The sequence below is a fragment of the Anopheles coustani genome, chromosome 3 (assembly GCF_943734705.1).
Source record: "Anopheles coustani chromosome 3, idAnoCousDA_361_x.2, whole genome shotgun sequence".
Classification (NCBI taxonomy): domain Eukaryota; kingdom Metazoa; phylum Arthropoda; class Insecta; order Diptera; family Culicidae; genus Anopheles; species Anopheles coustani.
Window position 1 is genome coordinate 96,547,876 of NC_071288.1, and position 23,135 is coordinate 96,571,010.

The 23,135-nt window shown below is 44.3% G+C and overlaps 1 protein-coding gene across 1 annotated transcript; it reads right to left on the minus strand.

The window, feature by feature from the left end:
* Positions 1-842: 842 nt before the first annotated feature.
* LOC131259319 (histone-lysine N-methyltransferase SETD1B-like) lies at positions 843-9,286 on the minus strand. The gene is made up of 3 exons (XM_058260776.1): positions 9,087-9,286; positions 7,889-8,301; positions 843-1,477 (listed from the first exon to the last, which is right to left on the minus strand). Exons 1-3 carry the CDS (start codon positions 9,284-9,286, stop codon positions 843-845), a joined length of 1,248 nt encoding a protein of 415 aa, XP_058116759.1.
* Positions 9,287-23,135: the final 13,849 nt, after the last annotated feature.

Sequence of the window (23,135 nt, forward strand, 5' to 3'; positions counted from 1 at the left end):
CGGTCCACGAAATGGATCCGAAACAAACCCATCACTACATGTCGCTTTTTTGATGTTTGAAACGTCACGTTAAAAGTAGTGTTGGCAGATTCTGGATTCGGAGCACTCGAAGATTCGCTCCCTTTGTAAAAGATTGGTTTAGATTTGAATTATTTGTTATTTGAATCAGATTTCATTTGTTTAAGACTCACGGGAGTTAACAGTAGTGATTTGAATGAGATAAATATTTTAATGAAATTTTCAGACTGGCATACATTGGTTTACATCGTCTCGCGACAGTTTGATGGATTGAGATTCGGATTTGGAGACTCGAATTCCTTCTCTTTTTGATTTAATTTTGATATTAAGTTTAAGGATCATACTGGGAAGTTAAAGGATCATTCGCCATGTGGCGAACATTTGAAAATATATTAAATGAATTGAAATGAAATGGATCCCTGCAGGGATTGGATTTTCCCATCACTCGGTCAAACAAGGTTGAACTGGTAATCAAAATATGCGATCAGTACGCAGCCAACCTAGGCAGCGAACGCATCCAATACCCGTTTTAAATCAATAATGTATCGTTAGTATGTTTTATTGATTTGTTTTCAAGTTACCATTGTAATTTTCGCTAATGTCTTCATAACAATTTTCGGATATTAAAATTAAATACCATACAATATACCCAATATGTAGAGATGTAACAATAACCAGTATTTACATTGAGTAAACGATAAAATACATATTTCGTACGATTAAATTAGCTTAAGATTACAATTTGTTGTGCATCGATGAGATTCCTATCTTAAACGACAATAGGGAGGCAGCAATCCTGTTCAAGTCATCCCGGAACGATGCTCTCATTTGGCGATGTATCGATCGAGGTTGTTCCAGTTGCAGGAGTAGTCGATCTGCAGCAGACCCTTCTTGCTTAAGCTGAAATGTTGCGGCGTGTAACATACGTTAGCATTGGTCGCTGCGATCGCGATGGCGGTGGCCGGATCCAGCATCTGGCTCGGGCGCCTAGCGAGGCTCATACTCTGGCTCACGACGCTGACACTGCGGGACCGCCGCCTCGTGGGGCTCGTGCTGCTGGTGGTTGCGTACAGTGGCACGTGTTCCGCCTCCTGCCGGGCACACTCGAGGCAGTCGTTCAGCGTGTAGTAGTTGTGCTGATCGGACAGGATCGTCCCGGCCACCGACGGTGGGCCCATGCTCATCGATGGCGGCACCAACGGCAGCGCGTGATGATAGTGGCCATGATGTGCCGGCGGTGGTGGAGGCGGAGGCGGCGGTGGCAGTGGCATGTAGCAGCAGCTCGGTTCGTAGTACTCGTACGATGGTGGTCCGGGAAACTCCAGCTGGGGCAGCGGCTTCGGAAGGACGATCGGGCGTCTGCTAGAAGCGCTCTTACCGAAGCCGGGAGTGTGGAGTCGCAGGGCCGACATCGAACTGTCACACGAACTTGGCTGTTCCGTGGACGACGTTTCCAGATCTGATCCGAAAAAGAAAGTAAAGCGAATGGTTAATCAGTACTTTTGTTTCATCACTTTTATTATGTTTAAGACAAACTGCAAATTTTATTAAAACTTGATCGTATTTCGCTTTTGGATCAAAATCTTTGCCACAGTCGCTTCCTCACGAAAGTCGTCCACATTGCTTTATTCGTACGGTCATTTAATTCCGTGCGGTTGTCTTTCCTTTTGGTGACACCAAGATCCGAACGGTGGTATTTAACGGAATGTCACTCAAAAGGGAAGTTGAAAACCAGATCACCTCGATCGACTTTATATGGAAGGGAGGCAACTCTGGTGGAAATGCCTCGATGGAAAGGATTTGCCAAAAAACGGTCAATTATTTAAAAACCTTCGATATGACCTTCGTAAGAATATTTGGCCTGCATTCACTTCAAGCAAAACTTCACCGCATCGTGGAATAGTGCACCCAAAAGTGCACAAGCTAAGTAATGCACTTTTTTCTACAATATAACCACTTAATCACACTCGAACTTTCCCTAACTGATTACTCCAAAACGAATTACAATAACGAGAGCAACACCAAGGGCCCAATTATCGCATTATCGCACAAACCCCCTTGGGCTTTTCTTGGATGTCCCGAGAGCGAGTCCCCCATTTTACAGCCCATTTTTGTTCACACACACTTACATCGCACTCTAACGACCAATTCCGGTCGTTTTTCGTACATCGTTCGTCTTCTTCCGCTGCGGGATGATAGTTTCCGACACGAGATGATCACAACACAGGCTTGGAAAAGTTTATCACTTCCTCCGCTGCACTCAAGTAATTAGTGCAAACTATTTTGCGCGGGTGGGAAAACAATGTTCCCGAGATATGTAGCAGTAATTGACAGGGAATTGGTGGTTGGCATAACCTCTTGCACATTAAAACACTCTCCTCCACTCGGAGTCACATTGCGGGTACAGCGGGCTATCTTGCACGAGACAACCTTGTGCACTCGTTTTCCTGGATGAAAATGGAACACTGGGCCACGGGAACACCGACAACTTTTGCACCTGCACCACCAAACGCGAGACCTTCGCGATGCTCTGCTCCGAAAGCCGATCTGCTCGGGTGCATGATCGCACGGTAAATGGTATAACCGGTGCGTCCGTCGCCGTACGAAAGGCCATGGATAAGTGCGAACAAACACGTTGCTGGTTAAGAAAAAATAAGCCAGCAACCCTTAGTATAGGCTTCGGTTCGTTTCGGTAGCAGCCTTCCGGGCCCGCTGAAGAGGCCGCCATTGCCCTATGCGGTATACCGCCATGCTGTCGTTCGCTATCGTTGTCTGGAGCTGGACACACATTCGCGTCGGCGCGAAACGCGGAAATCCAACCGCCGTGGCCTTAGTACCAAACCCTACCCGCCGAGGAAATGGGAAATGCGAAGACGCTCGTCGCTGTTGTGCTGTGTTGGAACGCGTGTTTCTCCTCTTCGGCGATTGTGTTTTCCTGTTTTGCTTCCAAGTCCATTTGCTTCGAGCCACTCGTTCGTTCACCGGCGAACGAACTCGGACTCTCGGTTCCCTATGTTGGTCAAAGTTCCGTTGCCTGCTTGTTCCAACCGAACCCCTTCCAACGATTTCTTTACATACCAAAAAGGGAAGATACAGATCAGAATTGAACAGACTCTGGACTGGTAGAGAATCCGTCGGCAGAAAACCATGACCCGATCGAATCGGGAGAGTTCACAAACGCATAGTAGTTTCTTTTTTACGCTTCTAATCCCCCCGGAATGTTTATCTAACGAGGCTGAGGGTGTGTGGAGAAAAGCCTCAGTAATTTTTTCGCGAGTATTTTGTTTGTTTGTCTCGTATGCAAACAACAAACAAATCATCCGTTGCGTGATGAACGCGCATTATTTAACCCAAAATAGAGTGTGTTGAAACTTAACAACGAAAAACTAAAAAAAAACTGGAGAAAAAATAATAAAGGTTTACATAAACATTGTTCAAATAGCACTGTATCAAACGCCGAAAGTGAGAAGAACATGTAGCAAAGGAAAACAACATACTAAAATATCTCATAGACGCATTCCATCGTTCATTCATTAGTGATAACATTTTAAATCTTGACTGAAATTGAATTAAACGTTGTCTTTTCGTCAAAAGTTTAAAGACTCAAAGTTTTGTTTTCCTCCTTTGATACTCCTGTTGAATATTCTCTCTATTTGTTACACTTTATCCTTTTAAATGAATTAATTATGCATGATTTTAGCATTCCCGATGCATGATTTAAGCATGATTTCCCATTTTATTTTAAATCCCTCGAAGCTTCTGATCACGCGATGATCGAGCATCATGATCATTCGATCGTGTTCCGAGCAAAATTAGGCCACCAGTTTGTTCGTCACACGACACACAAAATCTCTGTCTCAGTTCACCCCGTCGTGAAGCTTTTCTCCGGCGCGTAATCCTTCACCCAGTCCAAGCAAGCCATGACATACTGCCGATCAATTCCCCAGTTTTATTGGCCAGTAAGTCGCAATGGCTAAATAAAATCAATCAAAACGAATTCAGATTCGTTTTTCTTTTCCCGCTTCACTTTCGGCGCGTCATGCAGCTACAGAGCAGTTTTGGGGTTTTACTGGTGTTCCAGTTTCTGTTGTTTTTCCGACGAAGGATCGATGGCGGATCGATGGCGGATGATGAAATTGGCTGTTACGCAGCCGCACACTGGAGCCGATTTGTTTCTACGTTCGGTGCAGCCACTCGAGCACCGATAGTTTATTTTTGGCAGATCGATTATGCTTGCACAATTATACCAATTATGGATGGTATACGGTAGGAATAGGTTGCTCGTGAACACGGAAGACAAGTGATTGTCTTACACGGTTCAGTTTTTAGCAAAATCGATTGACATGTTGCTGAAGAGAAAGTTATGAGATTCATTTAAGAAAATACTGTATTTTGCAGACAATTCAAGTTTTATACCATTAATTTTACTATACACTGTACCCATAAAGTCAGTACACAGCAGGCTAAACCAGCTACAAAGGCCATTTACTTTGTAAGGAACCAATGTATTAAAAAAGTAAAAATGAGGGATTGTTTCTGGCACTATCCTCTTCATTTTGATGTAATTTGGCCGCGATACGACTTTGGGTTGCCGAGATATGGTCAAAATAGTGTCACAACACCCTAAACACGCACCAAAAAAGTGAATACACAGCAGAATGTTTCATCATGTTTTGTATTGTAGTTTGCTGTTGCGTGGTATTTTGGTGGTTGTTTGAAGTTTTATGACATAAAATGAGAACGTTTTAATTCAGTTCAACTGTGATTGATAACAAATTCACTTCTTTTTTGGCCCAAAATGGCCAGAAGCGGAACTCCTTTGCAGAAGAGGTTTGATATCATCCAATTGTTCGAAAATGTAGCAACAAGTTAGTATGAAGATGCTATTTTACTCAATATAAACCAAACAACAGTAGCTAGAGTGGTTTAGCAACGGAAAAACGAGGACGGTGTTGCAATTTGATCGAGAAACGATAGTTTTACCGTCTTATCGAACCGGATGTGGCGCATGATTGAGACGATTGTGGCTGCTGGGCGCAATATAAGTGGCCAAAACGGTGTTAACAATAGTGTATGAGATCTATGCTGACATACTGATCAATTTGGCTTTTATAATTTGCCGATTCCCTACCCTTCTTGCACCCATACAGCCCCATACTATGACTAGTGATGAGAATAACAATTCTTTTTAGAGATTTGAATCAGAGTGAATAATCATAACGATGATTCGAATCTTTAAGTCACTCTTTTGTGATTTAAAACGTGTAAAATGATTTATTAACCTTCGAGGTGATTTGAAACCTTAACTGGGATTCGAATCCCAAAAGAATGAACGAGTGGGTAAAAGAGTCGCTAGTCGCCATAGAGATTCGAGTCCCAAGTTGTGATTCGAATCCCAAGTTGTGTTTCGAATCCCAAGTTGTGATTCGAATCCCAGTTTGGGAATCACTATATGGGATTCGAAACCCAAAAGAATGAACGAGTTGGTAAAAGAGTCGCTAGTCGCCCATGTAGTGATCCCAAACTGGGATTCGAATCACAACTTGGGATTCGAATCACAAATTGGGATTCGAATCTCTATGGCGACTAGCGACTCTTTTACCAACTCGTTCATTCTTTTGGGATTCGAATCCCAGTTAAGGATTCAAATCAAAGGGAGTCACAAAAACTATCTGTTAGGATTTAAATCGTTCATTCAATATTAAGATTCGAATCACTCACTCATTCTCACTCAGAGCGCACATCACTAACTATGACGCCTTCACCTTGGTATTTAGCGTATAGCGGGATTCAGTTCTACCGTGGGTTTTCTCCACACTTTTATGTTACCATCCCTTCGAAAAATAGTCAATTTACTCTTGCTCTTTACTTGCATTGTTCTGAGAACCCGAGGGAATTGTTTATTTAGTTTTTTTTTGAGTCTAATCACATCGCCAGCGGTGCCATTGCGAGAATTCTTACGTTGATTGTATGCTTTTAAGTTGAATTTGTGCATGATTTTTGAATAGATTCAACACTGATTGATAGGCCATACCTCTAATAAAATATTGTCCACCAGTTTGGCCACTTGTTTTGGGCCCAGCAGCCACAATCGTCTCAATCATGCGCTTCATCCGATTCAGTATGACGGTAAAATGATCGATTCTTGATAATTTTTCAAGAAGGCTAACCATTTCACATCGCTAAACTACTCTTACTACCGTATTTATGTTCCAGTTCAATAAAATAGCTACTTTATTGTACCGTTTTCCTTCATTTTTATGTAATCGGATGATATCAAACCTCTTCTGCAAAGGAGGTCAGTTTCTGGCCATTTTGGGCCTAAAAATAAGTGAATTTGTTATCAACCATTGATGAATTGATTAGAACGTTCTCATTTTATGTCATAAAACTTCAAACAACCACCAAAATACCAGGCAAAATCAAACTACAATACAAAACATGATGAAACATTCTGCTGTGTATTCACTTTTTTGGTGCGTGTTTAGGGTGTTGTGGCACTATTTTGACCATATCTCGGCAACCCAAAGTCGTATCGCGGCCAAATTACATCAAAATGAAGAGGATAGTGCCAGAAACAATCCCTCATTTTTACTTTTTTAAAACATGGGTTCCTTACAAAGTAAATGGCTTTTGTAGCTGGTTTAGCCTGCTGTGTACTGACTTTATGGGTACAGTGTATTTGTTTATCTAAACTCATTGCTGTACTGGATGCAACTTGCAAGCGAACCGGAAAATTCTAATTAGAAAACTTTGCCCACCTTGGTATGCATTCCCTTTTTCGTCGCAGCAGGTCATGAAACGGTAGTATTTCCACAACACAAAACACTACCTCACATTGCGCGGCAAAAAGCCCTCCCGCCACGATTCTTCACGCTTCATTGATCCATTTCATGCACATATTGGTTTTTGCCAAAGAAGCGGTCTTCTATCGGTATCGTAATGGTGGCAACCGGTAATTCACCATAACCACCACCGTTTAGCCTAACCGCGGAGTTGTTGGTACCCCCATCGGCATGCTAGACCGACGACGACGCTGGTCATTTGTCAACATCAGCCTACTGGCCACCTAGAGACGGCCCCAGGCTTTGGAGTCACCGCTTTGGAAACACTCGCTTTGCAGCTTTTCTTTTGTGCAATCGCTGCGGTTATTAGGCTCACTTGCAATAGTTGACGCATTTCACGCAAGAATGAAACCATCCCCGGGGTGGGTAGTGGTGGGGAAATGCATCCAGTTCAAGTTGCTGGCAAACGAACCGGACAAACAGGTTTCGTCCAACCGCGCTTTCCGCCGGGCATATACCTAGAATCCCGCTCGATGGCCGACATACAAACGGACGACCCAGGCCTATCTTTCCTTCTCCCAATGGCCCCAAAGGCATACGGTGCACTTGAATTTGTGCCAATACAATTTATGCCCTCATTTCGGGCCGTCCCATGGGGCGAGGGGCAACCTCCTGCCGTGTGAGCCTCATTATTTAGGTCTCACCTACTTATGAATTTTCTCTTCTTCGGGCTGAGCCTACTTCGATCTCCTGTGATGATCTAGGACTTCCCTGTGGCGAAAATATCATCGGTTGGTTTCTTCCAAACAGTTTGAGGTCTATTCAAATTGTCTGCGGGACTTGGACGCCACGCGAGGGCTGAACGTTGAAAGCGATAGTACTGCGGCTCGACCGTGGAAAAGGTGATTTGCAGTGGCCACTATTTCTTGTACACCGTGTTCAAAAGGCACCACTTTGCGAGCCGATGGTGCATGTGCTTTCCGGCCTGCTATAGCAGGAAGCAATCATCACGTCCGCTTGCACGGTTCAATTAATCGTGATGGCGGCAAACTCCTTCCGGAAAAGCTGGAGCTGGGGCTACCAACCTGTGTATGAGCTGTAGACATGTTCGTCTCCGCCGATGCTATCCTCGTCCATAACGGTATCGTAGCGTTCGGTGTAGAATCCATCCTCCTCGTCCTGCTCCTCGTCTCCCTCGTCGTCCTCTTCGCCCATGTCGCTCGGTCTTTCGTCGAGCTGTTGGGACCCCTCGAGCAGGTCGTGGTCCTCCGCTGCCAGCATCTCGAGCTGCTGCTCGTCCTGATGGCCGTGGGGCGATTGATGATCGATCAGTTCCTGCGCGTCCGGATCGAAGTCCGGATCGATCAGCTCGGCGCTGGAGCACTCGCGACAATCCAGCTCGTTCAGCTCGCCGGGCACGTAGTAGAACTTGGTCTGTATCGGTTCACCGGCGGGCGACGGGGGTACCTCGGACTCGGACGTTGGATCCAACACTTGCCTTAAACGAGAAACGACAAGAAAGTATGAGTGTAAGAAGATACAGTTATTGGTGGTGAAAAGAGGAGGACCTGGAGTAAATTATAGGTACTCCAGCGTCACGGTGGCTTGGCAGCTGACAGGCCTTGCCTTGGGTATGCATATTCTATTAGGTGACGCACCTCATCTGCATGGAGATGGCATGGTGCTGGCATTAATTAGTTTCCCTCCGTCAAACGGGACACACAAAGACCACAACGATGACGGTGATTAAAATGTCTGACCACAAGTGGCAAGCCGTGCCAGGGCAGAATGAGGACAGTATCCTGTCTCCATTGGCGACAAGAAAAGCTCCTCCGTGCGATCGGAGCGCGTTCCACACACATAGTTTTTCAAATAAAATCAAATCCAAACGGCAACCGGTTCCTTCGCTGGCTACGACCTTCAATTCTTCGACGGTATGTACCCTCCGTCATGCGCATTCCGCATTCGCTTCCGAAACCGAATGGCAATGAAAGTGTGCCTGAGCCAGCGCAAATGGAATAGGGTTGACCTTGTGTGAAGCATTATATGCGTTATGACTCGCCGCTAAATTAGATGCATGAAGATGCAAATTAAATTAACCGTATTAGTTATTCCAACCGGTAGCCTTCACGGTGGTTATATAAGACGCGCTCCCATCCCTCAGCGAGCATTCCAATTACCGGCGACCCGTTTCCTTTATTTCTTGCTGCTTCCATAACGAATTGATTGGAAACGCGACCTAGAGGAGTGTAGAACCTTGCGAATTCTAAGCTCCTTACTTACTTGCGAATGTAGACGTAGTTCTCCATGTCCCACGGATCGACGTAGCGCCTGTTGAAGATGGTGTTCGGACCGTCCTCGAAGATCGCACGCCGAGCGTAATCGGACTCCTCGGCCGAGTCGTACTCCTTGGCGGAGTAGTAGATCGATTCCGCCGTCCGGCGCGATGAGGCAAAGCTATCGAAACCAGCGTACGCCGGCATTTCGGGCACTGCCTTTTTCCCGGGGTCGTATGAAATCAAACAGAGTAATAAGGTGCAGGTATACGATATTGGGGAGAACAACTTCGTTCGCCGTTGACGATGAGTTGATGCTGCTCTTTGGCACTTTTATGCTGTTGAAGAGAAAGATTTACATTCTCGGATTAGACTTTGATCGGATGATTTGGGTTTGATAACTGTGATGGGATTTTTGGGACCTCCAGAGATTAAAATATGTTGCCGAAACGTCAGAGGTCAGGAGTTGGCGTTCGAACCCGCACGACCCAACAGTGTGGGAGACTTGATATTGAACCAGGTTTGGCAATTTTTGGGATGATGTTTATGCCTTTGATACCCTTATTAGACGAGGACTTTATCCGTCATATTTTCCCAGAAGTTTTCTGCCAAACGCGATTGACAGATATATTCCTTCCAGAGTAATCGGGAACGACCGGTTCCGATTTTCTTTCGACTGGAATTTATATGTAAAAGTGACGATGTGTTTACTTTTTGCTCTGTTGTTTGCAACAGATTTTGTTCATTACTCTAGGATGAAGAATACGCTAAATTCAAATTCATGTAAATGGTCAAATAACTGCAAAACCCATTCTGTGAAACTTTGTGTTATTACACGAGCGGACATCATTTTTATGTCAAACGCCCTGCCAGAGCCTACTTTGATAGTGAAGGTCTGGGCAAAGATGACAGATAAAATTCTCGTCTAATAAGGGCATAAAACAACAATAGTGACAACTTCACAAATATACTCTTTAAACTAACAACACAACATTTGTAAAAAAACCCCTCGCAGAGGTGCGCCTTCCTCTGGCAAACCACACAGCGTTGGATTAACAACTTTCTCCCGCAACAACGCACGCAACTGTTTCGAAACGGCATCACAAGCCCGCGCGCGCAAGTTTGCCGAGGCGTAGGAGCGTCTTGTTTATGTTTGTGTCCGTTGGCGTCCAAGCCAAACGGAACGGATGCTGCCTTCGCCGTTGACCGTTGAAAAAAGGAAAATAAAAAAGCGTAACTACGCTAACCGCAGAGGCGCGGACCAGCGCGGTGGGATGGACTGACCGTCGGCGTTAGTCGTCGCAAGCCTTGGTGATCTTGGAAGCAAAGTGGAGATAAATATCGGAGGAAATTGAAAACGGCATTGTGGTGCACACCCGCGGCGAAATGGAAACCTGAATGGAATGAATCAGCCCACCACCCGATGGTGAAAATAGTTTTCCAACCGAGGAGCCTAAGTGGAAGGCTTCACAGCTTTAAAAGGCTTTGGAAAATTATCATCGAACTACGCAACCTCATCAAAACCCAACGGGTGGCGGGTAAAGGCGTATCAACATTTATCAGCGATCATGTCAGCCTTTTCAAATCGAAACATTGGACGATCATGTAAACGCACCTGGTGTGCGTCGTGTCATGCAGACGAAATGCATGGAAAGCCGTGAACATTTATGTTTACATCCGATGCGTGGCAAAGATGACATGATGGACGTAACATATTTTTCACCCAACCACGCTTCTAGTAATGCTTTAATTTCGGGTGCTATAAATGTTATAACAAGACTATGTAACTTCCCCTTTCCATCGTACATAAATGCGATATGCTGAATTTGTCATAATCTTGCTTAAATTTACAGTCCTTTTCCCGACCGTTATGCAACGACACACTCGCACACTCCATTCCATCGGGATTAACGTTTCCCATTTCAACGTTTCCTTACAAATTCCCTCTTCGTAATGAGCCTGGCCTACTGCTTTCCCTCCATTACCTCGCAATCAAGCGAGCAGGGTTTTCCGTTCCTACACGTAATTTCTTCCCAAATGACAAAAGGTTACTACCGCCAACGAAGGAGGCATTGCTTCCGCATTGGATGCATTTTCCAGAGTTATTGAGGTGATGTTTGTCGTGACTTTTGCCCGGTTTCCTGCGTACACCCGCCATTCCAATTAGAAGCAGTTTTCTTTTCTTTTTTTTTTTATATATTTGATACAAATCCTAAAAGTTCTGACCACTGTCTTACACGTCCGTCCAAAAACTGCCCGTCCTTTCGCTTTCTCTTGCTGATCGTCGCTCAATCCTCTCACCAAACGAACCCTCTTTTTTGTAACTCAGGATCTTCAGATTCTCTCTTGTGCCTCTCTTGTGTTGATAGCTAATCCTTTCATGACACATTCTCATTTTTCGTTACTCTCCAAGTTTCTTATCTATTCTATTCTCTACATTACCTCACGGCATACATTCTCATTTTTTCGTTACTCTCCAAGTTTCTTATCTATTCTATTCTCTACAATGTTGTTTGGACCAAATGTGTGTGTGTGTGTGTGTGTGTGTGTGATGTCAAGCACGCAGCCAGTTTATGGTCGCATTAAAAGCTCGTTTTCGGAAAAGCGTTGTTGGATTGCTCACTTGAAATTAAATTGCCACCGTGTTTGATCGCGTAAAAAGTGCAATTCAATCCCGTTGCATGGAGTGTTTATTTTGCGCACGACCACAAAAACTGCCCCTCGATTACATATTGTCGCCTTTCTGCGCCCAATTACGTCAACACGCACTCGGAGGTAATTTTCGGCTGCTCCACACCGATTTTCTTCGTTTAATAACTGTGAAAGCGAAAGCCAAATGTTATCTTCTGAAGCGTGTGCCAAAAAAGAAAAAAAAACAGAGAAACGTAACAACGCGACATTAGATTCAAGAAAATCCCAGCGGGAGGTAACGACACAACGACAGCGCAGGGTAAACCCGCCCAAGCTCAGTTGACAGGAAAATCCGATTTTTCCTCCGTCCTACGGATACCGGTTTACGCTACGATGGACACCGGGTTTTGCCGCGTAAACGTTCATTTCATGGTACGCGAGCGATTGGAAACGTTTGCAACGACATCAAATGCGGCCTGCGCAATCGGGCGACATTGGAAGGCATCCAATTTTCCATCCACAGACGCCAGGCGGCACCACCGCCATTTTACTGCTAATCGTTTGGCCAATAGAGAAACATCACGCGGGTTTTATGTCCCTCTTCCGACATCCGGTGGTGGTTTCGGTTTGAACACTGACTGCTTTATGGTTGAGATTAAGACCAAAAAACGGGGTGGGCAATAAATATGTCCGCGCACGACATGTTTCCAATGAGGTATTAAGCTTTACGAGCATTTAGCAAACGATCAAGTGAATGACAATGATCGGATTGATTGGGTAATATGAACGGATTTTCATCTAGCTAGACTTGAAACTTGAATAAATCAAGCCAAAGTATACATTTAACACCTCATGGAGTTAATTAAAACGGTTTCTAATTCCATTGCAAAACACCCTTGAATTAAAGGAAAATTAAATTTTCCTACTAAACACTCCCCGAACTTTGAAGACGAAGCACGCGAACTAAGAGAGGCGTGTGGTACGCGAAAAACTGCACACTCAGGGCGGCACCGGTTTGTAATTACACGAAGGCAAAGCCACGTGCCGCGCTGCACGAATGCGTTTCGGTTGCGAAGCGAAATTCTGGGGCCATTCGCCTAATGCGCAGGTGTGGTGATCACGAACGAAACGATAACGATCCTTACAACCCCAAAGCACCTGGTGTTTGCCGGATTGCTTGATATCCCCAGCTTTATCTTGTCCGATGAAACACGGAGAGACTTTCGGAACACTTTCTATGATACGAAATTTGGGAAACCCTTTCCCAAAACCGAGTGAGAGTTGAAAGAATGGATTGCAAAGCATAAATCATTCGTGCACCCTCTCACTCTCGCTCTCCCACTGAAACTTGTTTGTAGAGGACCGAAAAGGAAAAGCCAATGTCTCAAGCCAGCGATATCAGCTGGCACCGAGAGTTCTTTGCATTCTCATTTTGGGTGAAAATCGAAAATGGACTCCAAATCGAGCCTCAAGCAGTCAAAACAATGGAGCACTCAACAACAAGGGCCGACTTTGAAGTGCGGTTGGAGAACAAATAATCATCCACCACCTAGTTTGAAGATGAGTATGGTGAATGGTCGGGTAAGATGCAGATGAAGTGCCCTAAACCTCGTTGGGAAGCTCACTGGAACGCCATTATGGAAAACTAGTTTTGATTCGATGAGCTAACAACGACGCACTATTACTCCAAGGCGAGGGTTCGATCTTACCCCGATTTTCCCATCGGGTCGGAATGGGGGGGGGGGGGATTTCTCTCGCAATTTTCAACCCACCGTCGATTATCGTACGTGCGTGCGTGTGTGCATTTGAACCGTCGATTGAAGAGATGGTCAGTGGTGCCATCAGGAAAGCCGCACCCTTCAATATTCGGTTAAGGTCATGTGTGCGATGCGCATCGATAAACGTGCGCCAGCATGTAAATGATATAAAGCATGGTCCAGTACCTCACACTTGCGTGGCTGTTATTAAGGGAAAAACGCGGCTATACATCGTTCGTGTACCACCCAGCACCCCGCTCGCTGGTCAGGTGCAACACGCGGGAAGGTCACGCGCCCAGTAACACCCCGAAGAAGTCACGGAGCGCTGCAGGGAGGTGTTTTTTGAAGGTTTGTTTATTTTCGTACCAGCCGATGTGGCTTCTGCTCGATCACGAAGGGTCGCTGCACAGGGTGCTTGATAGGTGTAATAACAACAACAAGCGCTAGCGCTAAAAACAATCCTCAAAAGCACCGAAAAAGCTTCTTGACTTCGCGGGACATCGCGTTGCGCAATGGAGCGGAGTTGTTGCCTACGGTGCGCAATATAGATATGTCCATCGGGCGTGAATTCCAGCCACGTTCGAATGCGAGGACTGCCCTGCACGCATACATGATCTAGTGAGTTGGTCAAATTAACTAGACCTACTTATTCTTCAAACGAACAAACCGAACCCCGAATCGGGCGGTGTGCAATCGTTTTGTGGTGTTCGTTTCGTTATTTATGCCCATTCTCAGACGGTTTCCAACGACAAAAATGTATCATAACGCAATAAAACAAAACCTTATCGATATACCTGGCACGATTTGAAGCAACCTGGTCTGCATTCCAAAGCTAACCCATCCATGCCCATGAAAATTCTTTTTGTTTTGGTTTGATACTCGCAGGTCGATACTTGTTTAGGATTTCTTTTACCTCGAAAGGCATCATTTGTGCACCAAAAAATAATTTAAAAGCTAATAAATGAACAAACGCTGAAAGATTCAGCAAATCTTGCTATCTTTAAAGCGAATGATACAAAAGACTTCAACGCGACGACAGGCGACGAACACGTGAACCAAAACAAAAAAGCGGTAAAAATTTGACGGAATCAAATCATTTCAATGCACCAAAAAAAAGTATTTTAATCTTTAATTTTCTTAACCATTTAAATCTAAAACGGAGAACATTTTCCCATAAGAATCCTCTGCTCTTAATTGAAAGAAAGCGTGTGAGGCTTGACATCAAACCGCTTATAAAAAGTTTCCTATAATGCGGTTAGAATAGCGGTTGACCGCAGATAACCTCCCCCCAATGTTCTAGGTATCGAAAAAGAGAAAAAATGGGTCCATTGTTCATCTCCCTCGAAAAATCCCACCAAAAACTCACCGTCCGCGCATGAATCGAGCGATATTTCTCGCGTTGTTCTTTGTGTCGTGGGAAATTCCCAATATTGAGCAACGCGGTTTTGTAGAAAATTGCTGACCCGTGGTCCTAAACTTCCCAACGCGACAAATCTTAATCGTACCTTGAGCCGGTGGTTTCGTACTGCTTTATCCATCGGGACAATGCGCACAAAAACACAAATCCCTATCATCATACGGAGCGTGAAGAATGGACACGCGCGACATCGTCCAAAGACGGTGGATCCAACGGTAAGTGCACAATGTCCGGCGAGCTGTTTGTTTTTCAATTGACATTGCGCAAATTGACTTCCAAAGTAGCATCGGCTGAGTCAACTGATACTTCACGACGACGAGAATATTAGATGACCAGACAGAGATAGCGAGAGAAAGGAAAACACAACCTGTGGAATGTGCAGTGGACAACAACAAAAAAAAAGCTTCATAACTTAAAACAAAGCCAACCATCTGATGCTAACTCCCCCCCTATCATGCTGTCGCGTTGATCTTGGCCTACAAATTTATGGTCAGTATGGACAAGAAAAAGGCAACCCATCCGTGGCTCAATGACACTTCAATGTGTTCCCGCACCTTTAAGCACCGGCAGAAGTACTTATTCAGTGAGCTTACTAATTAAACGACCTTCCAAAATGCCGTTTCTCAAACGGTGACGTGCGGTAAAGTTACGCGAGGTAGAAAATCCAACTTTACAGCTTAATCACACACTAAAACTATCCCCCAAAGTGACAAGCGATTCAAAGGTGTCTGTGGAACGCAGCCATCTCTCATAGTCTCATAGAAAGGAGTTTCTGTATAAATAACTTTACAAAGAGTCATTTCAAGCAGACCGAATCTTACGACATTTTCTCCTTCGATGGAGATGAGTAATGTTTTACGGTACCATCTACTCGCATTTTATGGCAGATGTGGTTTGTGTTAACAAAAACGGTAAGAAAGCACACAGTTTATGCTGCTCCAAGAACCTCCAAAGGTGCATCATAATGCTTAACCAAGGCTGACGAGAAAAAATAATAAAATAATACGGCTAGCTTCGTGCTTGTTGAGCAATTGTTTACAAACGTTGAGTTGCGCACCAACGGCGAAAGAACTTGCCATTTCTTCCGCGGGTTCGTCGCTTCGACGGTGCATCAGCTCGCCCAGTTCACTTAAACCGTGCGGGAAGAGTCGAGTGTTGGAAAAAGAAGAAAACGCAAATGGCTTCTCATTTCCGGTCGGCAAATGCAACCTCCGGGGCACACATGGGTTCGTGACGGTGGAACCGGTTCATCACTTCCGACTGGCATCTTCCGAGGGCTGCGGGCGATCGTGCAGGTGCAGGGTTTGAACTTTACCATTTCATTTCTACCATCATTTATTTTATACTTCATCTTCCACGATTGCCCACGGGATAAAACCTTGTTGCGCCGGGTTGCATTTTCCCTTCGGTTTTCCCACCGAACGGGTTTTTTTTTTCAGTGTGAAAATGTACACACGTACGCTCGTCTGCCAGAGGAAATTCGGTAATAGCAAATACTACCTCCGTTCCGATGGTCAACCCGGGGTCTTCACGAGGCCTCTTAATGGCTCTGCGAGCGATCGGCACTTCCGGGGCCACCGTTCCGATTGATTCCATCCGGTGCCAAGGAGAGCACGATGTACGAATCAATTTGTGTGCGCGAAAAAAGGCTCCGGCAGGGCTTGTTAGGTTGGCAAATTTTTCAATTTTGACTACTTTGAAGATCGGAACCCAGAAGGCGGAGGGAAAGGAAAGTAGGCAAACGAAAACGCACTTCGTTTCGTGGAAAAAGGCTTGAGAAAGTATATTATGTTGCGTGGTCGGGTGAAAAACGAAAAGAAATCATCTGCCAACCACGACACGCACGCTGGTTATGACGATTTTGACATACGGATCATGTGGGCTTTGTATCTCCCAAATGCGTGCGATGCTAATGGCCAAACGCTAAACGATGGTTAGGCACGTGCAAAAGGCAACCGAAACGAGCAGAAAAACCTCCTTTCGAAACCCTACCGCGAAAGCGGCCGAGTGTGCAAAACCTTGGAGTGAGAAAAATATGCTTTTCCAACGCACGATACCGCCGACGGTGAAAAGGCAGAGGCAGATTGCGATCTTTCGTGAACACTTTTCTCACACCTACTTGTCTGAAGAAATTATCTTTCTAAATGTCCCTTCAAGCGGTAATGGACGTTTAAGTTAGACAGCAGCATCCGGAACTGTAAAGAAAATGGTTCGACGAAGAAAAATACCTCGAGTTTTAGAAAACATGATGTAGTTGCTTCGCAAATGTCGTTTTTAAATGCCATTACTCATAGAAGGTGTTGTCATTGTAACAAAGCTACTATTTCTGCGGAAGATGATAAAATAAACATTGGATTAAAGCGCTCATGTAAATTCTTCATCATGCCAAAGCATAATAAAACCATCTAACTTCAACCACAACCGAGCCGAAGGCATCTTATTTCATTAGCTTAATTTCATTCGTAAAACGCGATGTTTGTTCCCGGATGTCCCATCGAGCATCTCAGACGAAGAAGAAAACCACCGATTCGGACAAGAACTACCACAAGCGACGAGACATCGGAAATCAGTGAAAGTTTGTCCCGTTTGCTAAATAAACCACCTGGCGCATTAGGAAAAGTGTTTTAGTTTTTCCCTCTTTTGACCAAAACTTTGGCTAGTGGGAAGCAAAAAAAAACATGCCGCTACTGTTCCGATCGTTCCATTGACCCCCGCCGCGCGTCTATGGGCGATTTCTTCTGGGTGGGTTTCTTTTCCTTTCCTTCCGCCTCGAAAGTGTGAACATTTCTCACGGATAGTCCCCCCCCCCCATTGAAAACTTTGGACGCCGGTTTGATCGGTATCTGGGGCCAGCTTTACCACTCGCTATAAAGTGATTATTTATTTTAAATAGCCACGACAGTTGAGGCGGAAAATGCTTGGAAAGGCTTGGACGTGATCGCATACATTATGCGACGGGAAGGGAAACGAATTACACCGACGTAGATTAATTGCCCCTTTCTCTGTTGCAAATTAGCCCTTGTGGCAAGAATCATCTCCGCATGCACAAAAACAGACAATAGAATATAACACTATCCAATTAGTACGGATGACGTATGAGGTTGGGTTTAGTATAAGAAAAAGTACCACACGAAACTACTGCTTCAAAGTACGAAAAAGTCATAAAAGAAACAAACAACGAGCAAACCAAATTTGCATTACATAAGGGCCGCTGCTTTCGGAGGCATTCGATTGTCGTAAAATTTGCACCCAAGACAATGCAACAACCGAGGAACAGTTTCACGATTCTACCAGTACAGTTTTATTTCGCTTCCATAACGGGCGCACTTCCAACAAACATCCTTCGCATCTAAGAGGCCTACATGGGGCCTATTTGTTGACTCTCGAAATCAAAATAACAATCGAACACGTTCGACGAAATGGCGGCGTACTTTAGACCGTCTTTATGCACCGACACACATTAGAGCAAGCGTCGGAAAGTAGAAGAAAGCCGATAAAGATGGCCCGTAAAAGGTATTCCACGATGGGTCGCTCGCTGTCACTTGGAGCGTCAATTGTGAAACGGTAGCGGAAATTGGCCTTCTTTATTGGCGGATGGCAACCCCGTCTTGGGGATGTATCGCGCAATCAAGAAACGACGTGTAGAAACGGGAAACTGCATCATATCTTCCTGTTACGAAGTCGATTATGATTCTGCAGTTCAGCGCCACACGCGACGTACGTGATTATTTGACTCCCGTATCGTCATACCTTTGTGTGGCCGAAGAGCTGAAAGTGTGCAGAAAGACTTGGGTAGGCTGGAAGAAACGAACCCACGAACGGAATGGATTGAACGGGACAAGTAAAGAGACGTGCAGTTGTGTCTACGGTGGACTTATTGAGCTGATGTGTTTATGTTTTGTGCTCCCATGTTGATCGCGTGCCACACTTCATAAGCGATAGGGATTACATGAGAATCTCCGCCTAATAATAGGTTCGATAACATCACGCTGGATCATTCTTGCGCCTTGCGGCCTTTTATAATCTTTCCCTTCAAAAGGCAGTCTTAAGTCCGGCCAGAAAAAGAAAGCAATAGGAACGGCAATAGCAATTTGATCTCCGCCAAACCTCTTTGCGATCGTCCCACTTTCATGCGGTTAATGATGATACAACCTGTTTTGGGAAGCCTAACCAAACCTATCGACGCCTGTCAGCACCATTCGTCCACGCTATACTTGATGAAAGATTATTAGCATTATTTACTCATCCAAGGTCGCCATGATCCTCATCTTCCTCTGTTTCCACGGGGATGTCTTCCTCAGAATGACAAACAAGGTAAATATAAGTCCACACCAAAGACAATTAACAGACAGGTCGGGTCAAAGCTGATTTTTGCTCCGCCATTGTTGTGACAGTTGGTTAAAAAAGTGTTTACAAAAATTTCCAGCTTACTTGTGGGAGATCTCCGCCAAAATCTTCGCGAAATAGGTAGTTGGTCATTCTAGATCACAGTATCCATGGTCTTGCGGATAGAAACTGCTCTTCTGTGTGAAATCATGGGAAATGGATCCTTTTGCTCGCTGTGATTGCCGAAATTAAGTGTGTGCCTTAATTAATAAGCCTTATACGGAGTTATAACTCTTTGTTCTGTTGATGAAACATACCAAATTTGCAGTTTTACCCCACTTTCTTCGCTGTTCGTGAGAAGTAAACAAAATGTTAACCAACTGTCAAAAATTTTCCCACGGTTTTCGGCTCGTTACATGGTATGCTGCGACCTGTCTGTTAATTGTCTTTGGTCCACACGTAGGCCGACACATGGTTGTTTGCGACATCCTCTTAGATCCAAGATGGCATCTTCTGTAAAATATGCACGCTTACGTAATCCCTGGTCGAGAGCTATACAAATATGGGTTTCAAACTCATTGGTCTTTGGAGACTCTAATACTCCTGATGAAAGCTCAATTATTAGCGAAAAATTTCCCTACAACCTATCCACCTGAAGACATAAACAACTTTTTATAAGTGCAATACAATATAGAAAAGTGGTTTAACACGGCTAATCCTCTTCCACAACCCAACAACAAATCTAGCAAATTAATCATCTCTTTCATGGTATCCACAAGCTAATGTTAAAATAAATGTCACCCTTAATCCAAACCGTAAAAGTGTCGGTCGTAGTCACGGAAATCGGAGGGAAATCGAAACCCGTTTTTCGAATGCAACTCGAATGGCCGAAGCGTGTAGTTGTTGTTTTTTTTATTTCCGCGATAGTCAAACGGAACCGGTTCCGGTTCCGAAATCGAAACCGAATCTCAAGCCGCTAGGAAATATGCAAAACCGACCAACTGGATTTGAAGTGGACGTTAGGAATCGAATCCCATTTCTCTTCCCTTAATTCTCAGGTTTTTTTTAAACAAATTTCCACGTGCAACGGGATGCTGCTAAACATATTCCACCGGGAGAAGCCCGTGGGCTTCTTTTCATCGGACCACTTCCTTGTACGGCGCAGCTTTTGCAAGCAGTGAAAGTGTTCGACGGGGAAAGAGAAAGGGAATTTCGTTCGTTATCGCTCGGAAACTGATAGGACTGATAGGAAACGGAAGGCCCAGGGTAGGTCCGGTGCCACAGCATGTGAAATCGGATGCTCGGAACAATGGGACCTAAGTTTAGAGCGTGAATTATGCTTCTTTTTTGGGCGGGCCAAAATCATTTCATTCGCCGACCACTCTATATCATAAACAGTCCCTTGATGGCTTTGTTTCACCCTAGAAATTTCTCTCCCTTCTGCGCGGAAGAAGAGGAAAATTGTCCAAAAAGGAAAATCTGGTCAACGTCGCCAACAACAAACATGTTGTTCCATAGGTTGATTGGCTGGGAGAGCCCGAATAAAAAGGTCTAATATTTTTAAGCCCATAGAGGAAGTCGGTGGCCCGTTCACGGGTTTCGAAAGAGATAAATTAGTTCTGGTGTTTCAAACTGGAAACGTGAAACGTGTAAAATTTGGAACAATTTCTCGACGCGCCCGAAAGTGAAATCCGGCGGCCCTAAATTTAAATCAATTGTTGACGATTTCATTTCCGTCAACTGAAACCAGTTGAGATGAATTTCCAGTTCACCTTCGTACCCTTGAAGACCATTGTTCCACCACCGAGAGACCTCATAAGTCCACTATCAGCAACATTATCTGATTGCAACCGTAACCAAAATTGTTTTCCCTACATGCGCTTGGTATGTGGTAGAATTCCTTGAGCTTGTTGTCTTGCTCCCGAGGCATAAAATTCCTCCTACTTGTTGCCTAATGGTCGAGAAAACTAGTACCACCTAAGGTTGCGCCATCGTTAAACCGAGGACGACCGCTTCGACCGCTACAATCCGCGATAGAATTACGAGCCGGTTCCATTAGGGAAATTTGATACGTCAATGGTCGTATATTTTATGGGATTTCGGTTGCGACCAGTTCCGGCTATATGAAGCGTAAAAACATTATTTCAACCTCGGTCTCCCATTTTGTGTTTGAGCTTGATTTGGGAGAGGGGGTGGAAAATTGAAAATACCTTCTATGGAGTCCGTGTCCAATGATTTCTGGTCTGACGATTCTTCCAAACGGTCTTCGCAATAAAACACTCACACACACACTTTACATTCTTGACGGTGTACCGCTACCGATTACGTTTATCTTCTTCTATAAGGTAGCACCACACACTTGTATTCGTTTTTAAGTTTTCCGTGAAAACAACCACCTGAAATACGAAATCAGAAATAATTAATTCTTCTCCACCCCAAAACCGATACCCATTCACTTTTTAGGTGCACACATTCGATTTTCGAACTGCTTTACGGGGCTACCGTTTTCCTATCACAAATTCAGTTAGCATTTTTGGTCGGGTTTGTGGCTTCTTTGGCCACCACAAATGTTTGGCGGTCGTGGCAAATTATCATTTTTAGTATTCTTTCAATAGCGTAACGAAGCGACCGCAACCGTTGAAGGCGGGATACATTCACTGCGGAGGTTGATAAATAAGATCACATACACAATCACACACACACACACGCACGGACACGGGCAACAACAAGAAGATGGAAAATCGATCGAGGTGCGTGAACGCAACAATATACGCAACCCAACCCCGTGGAAAACCGGGCGAATCACAAAAAAGCGGCGCCCGTAGGTCGGGAAAATGGCGCACGACGAACAGCGCCACAAAGAGTAAAAAGCGCGCGCCGATGATGCTCTCGGACTCGAAAGAAAAGTCTCGTCTGTTCGCCCGCTGGAAAATAAAAAAAAAAAACAACCCCCCATTCAAGACGACGAACCCCCAAAATCGGTAACGGGCGCAAGGCGGGTTATTTTTTCTTTCTTTTTTTCGAATCGGGCTTGGAATGGGCTGTGGAATATACACTGGGCCCAAAGTTAATCCGGACACTCAAAAAATGAGCATGCGTCCGACTTTGTGGTCGATTTTAGAGTACTTAGAATTGATAACAATGATTTTTGTTCATTGCATCTTCTTGGTGTACTTTCCTACGAAGTACGTGCAAAAAGAACGGTAAAAAAATCGTACCCAAGCGGCGCAATAAACAATAGAGTGCAAAAAGTCAGAATTTTGATGGCCAAACGCAAAGTCGGACAGTTATATTTCATCGTAGTTTTGTTAGCTAAAGTGGTGTGTAAGTTAGTTTCGACTCTTGATATTTGTTATTATCGATGCATACGAGTCTTGGGCATCGTTAGAAGCACTCGGATGATTCGATTTATTATATCATTGAAGTTTTTACTGAAATATGCGTCACACTACTTGGTTGGAACGAAACATCATCATTTATTCATCATAACGATGGAAAAAGTTTTTAAAAACATATGAAATTAGGCTTACATTAGCAAACTAACAATTTCAGACAACATTTAAAAGTATAAAACTTCAAAAAGTATCGTAAAATCACCAAAGAACTGCTCTTTGCAGCACACAATTCGGGAAAGGGGAGGAAAAACCAATCGATTCAACCCTTTTACTACAGTCGTAGATCTAAAAGAAACTTTACTAAAAGTGTTTGTTAAGTGCTTTAACTATTAGGAACTATTTACACTGGAAAGGGCTGCATGCCAGAACCCCGGGAAAGAAATCATTAATATCGGAGAAAAATTGAAAACTACGATTCTGTTGCTAGAACTGATGTCGATAAAGATAATGATTTTAGGAACAAATTATATAAATCTACGTTGAAAAGATAGTTAAAGTTAAACAATCATGATATTTTGTGCAAGTCCTGT

Coding starts and splice junctions, on each gene's coding strand:
- LOC131259319 (XM_058260776.1), bottom strand. CDS start 9,286: ATGCCGGCGTACGCTGGTTTCGATAGCTTTGCCTCATCGCGCCGGACG. Junction 8,302..9,086: donor AACTACGTCTACATTCGCAA/GTAAGTAAGGAG, acceptor TTCTCGTTTAAG/GCAAGTGTTGGATCCAACGT. Junction 1,478..7,888: donor TGTCTACAGCTCATACACAG/GTTGGTAGCCCC, acceptor TTTTCGGATCAG/ATCTGGAAACGTCGTCCACG.